A 6,350-nucleotide genomic window follows, 5' to 3' on the forward strand; every position below is an offset into this window, starting at 1 on the left:
TTAAAAATATGGTTTGCATAGATGAGTACATAATCTGATGAAGTTTGTGCTAGGCACTATATATTTAGAGTTGTTGAAGTCAAAGTGAGGCTCAATCTGACTAAAATACCAAAACACTTTAATTAGGATTCCTGGTTCTCAATCACGTGGGAATCAAAGAGGAAGTCCTACTCAAAAGAGGATGTCCAACTTAACTAAGGAGACTTCTTATATATCATTACATTATTTTTTTCATTGAAAATGAGGTTTTTTTCCATTTTTTATTATATGTTTAATAAGGAGGTCCTGTTTAGTAAATCTACAGGCATTTTGCATATTATTGGCAACTGATGATCCTATACAGAATTGATAAACCTCTATAGTTCTACTTGTCACACTACTTTTTATTGCTTTGTACTGCTTTTGATGTTTTGATTTAATTGAAATTTGGAAGCCAATGTTAATTCATATTTTTTTCCAGGTATCTTGTTCAGATAATCACATTCATCTGCTAAAAATGCCTACAATGGATATCTCAAAATCCATATCGGGAATCAAGGTTTGTCATACCATATGGTTTAGACATCAATGCTTTGTTGGCTTAGTTTTACTGAAAACCTTTCCTGGATAAACTTTCGTATGTTGATATATTCTAGTATATCTTCAGCCTCCTTTTTCGTTTCCTCTCAAACATGAAGGATCCTGCACACAAGTTGCATTTGAGCAGACAACTGGATTAGTTGCTGTTTCCACTGAAGATTATTGTGTACAATTCTATAGCTTGTTTGACAACCATGAGGTTTCAGAGGTGATGGCTCTATTTTTGCATTCTGATATTATCATCTAGAGCTTGACATCTCTTTTTTCCTTTTAAGAAAAAGCAAGTTCTCATGATATTTATTTTATTGCTTAGGTCCAAGTGTGCAAAAGAAATTTTCAGCCTGCAGATGACGTTATGGTACGCCATTAACTAATCAAGATATATTTGCGGTGCTGTATCTGTTATGACTATTACCTTAACTTTTGTTCTGTTGTATCCGTAGCTCTTTGAGTCAATCGTCCATGCATTAGTAGGCTGTTAGTTTAGAAGCAATTCTAATTTGTAGTTTGACATTTGGAAAGAATGCATTATTTGTACCAACTGCCAAATTTCTGTAAACAGCTTGATTGGAGTTGCATTTTTATGGATTCTTTGGGTCATTTTTTGCTAAGACATTATTGCTTCCAGGAATTAGCTCTGTAAATATCACTGTTACTGTTGGGTTCCATTAACTAGAAACAAGTATATTTGATACAACTCAGTTATGGGGTACAAAAATATCCATTTTGATTCTGATTAGCCAGCCACATAGAAGGCAGGGATATAAGCTAGAAAGTACCACAATTGGTTCCTATTTGCTGGAAACTGGAAATGCACGTGTCATAACTCCCACAGGCTCTCTTTGTGGCAGTTGTGGGGTATTCAATTACATGTTTCTATTGCTGGAGTAATCAGTCATGGATTGTCTGGGACAAGATAGAGATTTAATTTAGTTTAAAGCTCAATAATTTCTGAGATTCATGCTAAACTACCATGCTAGGATTGGTGTGTAGTTTGTGTTTCAATAGAGCGAGATCACAAATTTGCACCTATTTAAATAATGTCTTGGGGATGCATTTTGAGAGAGTCAATCTTAAAATCTGCTTGGTTGCTGTCATAATTTGTTTTAAGCATGTAATTACTTTTGCATTACAACATAGATAGCTATCATAATTCTTGTAGATGATGAATTAGATCTTTGAATTTTTGGCTAACTCTTCGTGGATGTACTTGTACTTCGATGGTTGCAGCTATATGTGGCTCTTGTAGCCATTTCTCTTGATGGCTCCTTAATGGCTACCATTGATGTGACAATTCCTGAAGAAAAATTAGGGGGTTTGGTTTGTCTAAAATACTGGACTCGTGGTTCCCTAGTGGCAGAGTACTTATTATCCACTGTCATATATGAGCCTCACAGGTAAGAAGACTACAAACAGAGCTTCATCTATTGTTCTTTATTTTTTTGTTTATTTATTCTATAAATCTTTCATAACTTTGCGAATAGGGACCATCAATCTTTTAATTTTCTATGATGTCAATTGGAGAAGTATTTAATTTGGCACACCAATGTGGTCTTTCATATCAGTGAGACAAACATATTTCCTTTTCAATTTTCTAGATACTTTAGTTTTATGTAACAGAAGTTTCATTGGTTTTTAATTTCTATATAGTTTTGGTGCTTATGATTTGGTTATTATATCCGCACATTCACGCATTTCTTTTGCAATATGAAAAGCATCCTTGAATGATCAGATCATATCTTATTCCAGCATATTGAACCTTTTGATTGTTGGAAAAGAGTGATAAGTTTGATTGTTACCATTACTCATTTTAGAGAAATTCTTCAAGTTGACAATCTTGAATTAGTTAAATGTTGATCAATTTTATATTGAAACTTCATTTCTGGTCTATATGGTTATGGGCTGACGTTGCTTATCCTTGAGTGATCCATATGGTTGTGGGCTGGCTTAGCTCTTCTTTGAGTGATTGGTTGCCAAGTTGTTCTCTGCTGCTTAATAATTCTTGGTTCTTTGTTACTGCTGCCGTTATCATTACTACCATCCCATGTTTGTCCCAACTGTTTGGAATCAGTTACATGAATCTTATCCTTCGGAGCTCCAGGACAAATTATAAGATTTTCACTACTTGACTAATGTTTTCTTTGCACTTCTTTAACCCTTTACACCTTCCACTCTAACAGATAAAATAAACCACCTTTTTATATTTTCTTTACTTTCTGATGTAGTGATGCTCAAGTTTCATCTCTTGCATTTCGCCCTGGACACAACATGGCTGTCACATCATCTTATGGTGGTGATTTTAAGGTAGTGTCTATTAGGCTCTTTTCTTTCTGTTGCCCCATTGTATATAATGATTAAATGAGTAATCTATTTTTCAGGTTTGGGTTCATGGTTCTCATGCCGACAGAAATAATGAATCAATCCAGAGAACTGGTTGGAGATGCCAATCTGTTGGTTCATACAAGTATTAAATTTTGCTGCCAATGAAATGTTTTTTCCTTTATTATATTAATATCATTGCTCATTTGATGCCTTTTAGTTTTTATGATTTATTTTAACATAAAAAATTATTTGTATCGAATGAAATTGAAATAATTTGTGGAAGCAGACAGCTTTCAAATCAAGCAGAGATATTTAAAGTAATACTTGTATTTGATGCTACTCAGAGCTGAACCAGTTGATTGGGCGTATGGAACTTGCAATTTTGTATATACATTAATTATGAAAAAAAGATACTGTTTCTTAATTTAAAGGATGCCTTGTTTTTTAATTGAATTATTGGTGAAATCTTTAAACTATTTTTTGAAATTATTTGCTTGCATATATTTCTTTTCCCATCATATAGTGTTGTTGCGCAGTGGAACTCCCATGAAATTAATTTCTTTGAATTGATGACAGGGGAAAATCATTAACAGCTGCTGCTTTTTCTGCCGATGGATCAGTCCTTGCTATTGCAGCTGAGACTATAATTACATTATGGGATCCAGATTCCAATATTCTTGTGGCTATGATTGGAGATACACTTTCGGTAATCATCATTTTGCCTATATTGTTATCTGGCAAATCGAAATAGCAGTGAATGTCCTTACATCTGTTTTTTTTTCCTTTTTCTTGTACAGCCAATTACAAAGCCTTCATTTGTTGGGGAATCAGAATATCTGGTGTCCTATACACACGGTTTAAAGCCACAACTTTCAGTTTGGAGTACTTCAAATTTGGCATTGTACTGGTCTCACGGGATTGTTACAGAAGGTGTGCATTTTTTGGCTCTTAAATGATCGTAGTATAAATCCAAGACTAAAAGAACCAGAAAATTAAAATGAAATAAAAAGAACCAGTCCATTTTTGGCACTTTAGATGTTCATGTCAACAGTTCTATACAACAACAATCTTGAGTCCTAAAGCTTCTATTTTGCAAGTGTCTCTAGCATACATGCACTAATATTAATAAATTGCAAATGTCCAAAATAGGCAGCAAGAACCAGTCCATTGTTGGACCAGTATAAACTTACCGTGGCTTTGCGAATGGTGTATGATTACAAACAAAGCTCACATTTTGTGAAATATTTATAGAATTTTTTATATTTCTTTAACTTTATACTATTTTCTCTTTGAGTAGTTAGAAGATTGTAATCTTTTGTCTTGTTGATGGTTCCCATTTTTTTACAGCCGTAAGCTGTTCCCATGATGAATCTCAATTCGCCGTCTTAGCTCTTCTCAGTTCAGCAGGTGATGCTGATGCAAAAGGAAATGGGGTAATATTTTTCTTCGATGTGGAAGATCCTGTTCCTGTGGCAACCTAAGAGGAATAAGTCATTTCCTCGATGGCACGGATGAATACCTAAAATCCATCCTCTACTCCACCATTCTTTGCCACTCCTCAAGCCGAAACAACTGCAAAGGTAGAGTCAACATCAAGTATTACATTGTGCTTGGCTACAAGAAGACCGGGGCCATAAAATCCAATAAAGACAGGTCAAACATCAAGTAGCATTTTGTAACTTATTCCTCTTAGGTTATATGCTTGGTTAATATATATGCTTAGAACTTGTAAAGACAGGTCAAACATTAATATGCTTGGTTAATATATCCATCTACAGCACTCCCGCTTTTTCCTCTAAATATGATTTTCATTTAGCACAGAACTAATGCCAATTTTTTTATTTTGATGCAGTGTTTAAAGAGCTTGAGTAGAAGTTGGCCCTAAAGAAAACTTGTCAGTTACGATATAAACACACTTACGGTATGAATTACATGTATATATAACATTGACATATTATTTAGTACGAGATTTACATGTATGAAAGTTTTCATACAAAATTTCTTGATTGCCTACAACCCCAGGTGTGTTGATGACAAGTTGAAGAAGATGGCTCTAAGAGTGATAGCTGAAAGCCTTTCAGAAGAAGAGATTGCTGGACTTAAAGAAGCAATTCCATGCGATGGACACCAACAACAGCGGTTAGTCAATGATGAGGTTTTGTAAAACTTGTGTGTTTGAAAAATTATTGTCATGAAGTTAAGGATAACTTGTATGATACAAATTTAATTTGTGGATCAATATGTATACATTTTGTTTGTATAATATAAAGTTTTATTTATTTGTTAAATAGTCTTATTATAAAAATGATTGTGGTTGTGGATATTCAATTATATGTAAATTTTGAGTATTTTTTATAATTTTTGCTATTTAATTAAGAAAAACACTATTTTTTATAAATTTAAAAAGACAACGTTTTTAAGTAATAAAAGACAACGCTTAAAAAACAATGTCTTTGAGACCAACCACAACGCTTTTAAAGCGTTGTCTTTGATATGTGCATTTTTACAACAGCATCTTTAACAACGCTTTTTAAGAACGAATAGACAACGCTTAAAAAGCGTTGTCTTTGTGACCAACCACAACGCTTTTAAAGTGTTGTCTTTGATATGTGCATTTTTACAACAGCATCTATAACAACGCTTTTTAAGAACGAAAAGACAACGCTTAAAAAGCGTTGTCTTTGTGACCAACCACAACGCTTTTAAAGCGTTGTCTTTGATATGACTTTCTACAACACCATCTACAACATCACTTTTTAAGTACATACGACAACGCCAAAAAAGCGTTGTTGTTTAGCTTTTTTCTTGTAGTGTAGTGAGTAGGAAAGGAACTTACTGAGCCATGAGTGCTCATAGCTTACTTTCCTTGTACCATAGATAAAGGAAAAAGCTGGACGAGCTAAAGGAGCAGCAGGAGAGGCCAGGAGATGTGTGTGGCAGTGGCTAGGCAACCAAAATAAGAACCTGCTTTAAAAAACTTTTTAAGAACTATGCTTTGGTATCATGAATTGTAGTACCGTATGTGTGACTTGATGTTATGTTTCTACTAATTTTGATATCATGTTATTGATGCTGTGATAGTGTAGTTCGGATTTGATGAAAAGAAAAACAAAAGAAAAGTTTTTATTAAACTAAGAAAATTATTTTAAGTCTTCCGTTGTTTTAAAAAGAAAAATCTGTACATGGAGTATCGTAGCCCCGTCCCTTAGGGTTAGCAGGGAGGGCGGGCGTTACACTTCACACTATCAGCTACCAAATGGAGAACCGCGATCTAATAAGGTACGCCCTAAACGTATTTTCTCGAAATACATTGTGGGCATCCATCGTGGATGCTTACAAGATTTTGAAGAATATTTCTAAATTAAAACTTGACAAATTATTTGGTGAACTCTAACTCCATGAGCAGACTAACTCAAAACAGGCTGAGAAAGGAATTGCTCTTTTTACAG

The 6,350-nt window shown here is 34.1% G+C and overlaps 1 protein-coding gene across 1 annotated transcript; it reads left to right on the forward strand.

The window, feature by feature from the left end:
* The first annotated feature begins 457 nt into the window (after nt 1-457).
* LOC122022978 (WD repeat-containing protein 75-like) lies at nt 458-4,382 on the forward strand. Its single transcript, XM_042581081.1, has 9 exons — nt 458-538; nt 647-787; nt 893-937; nt 1,810-1,976; nt 2,805-2,883; nt 2,958-3,043; nt 3,478-3,607; nt 3,699-3,831; nt 4,249-4,382. The coding sequence occupies exons 1-9, from the start codon at nt 497-499 to the stop codon at nt 4,380-4,382; spliced, it is 957 nt and encodes a 318-aa protein (XP_042437015.1). The 5' UTR covers nt 458-496.
* Nucleotides 4,383-6,350: the final 1,968 nt, after the last annotated feature.

This window comes from Zingiber officinale, chromosome 9B (genome assembly GCF_018446385.1).
Source record: "Zingiber officinale cultivar Zhangliang chromosome 9B, Zo_v1.1, whole genome shotgun sequence".
NCBI classification, from domain to species: domain Eukaryota; kingdom Viridiplantae; phylum Streptophyta; class Magnoliopsida; order Zingiberales; family Zingiberaceae; genus Zingiber; species Zingiber officinale.

Coding starts and splice junctions, on each gene's coding strand:
- LOC122022978 (XM_042581081.1), top strand. CDS start 497: ATGCCTACAATGGATATCTCAAAATCCATATCGGGAATCAAG. Junction 3,044..3,477: donor CAATCTGTTGGTTCATACAA/GTATTAAATTTT, acceptor AATTGATGACAG/GGGAAAATCATTAACAGCTG. Junction 3,608..3,698: donor TGATTGGAGATACACTTTCG/GTAATCATCATT, acceptor TTTCTTGTACAG/CCAATTACAAAGCCTTCATT.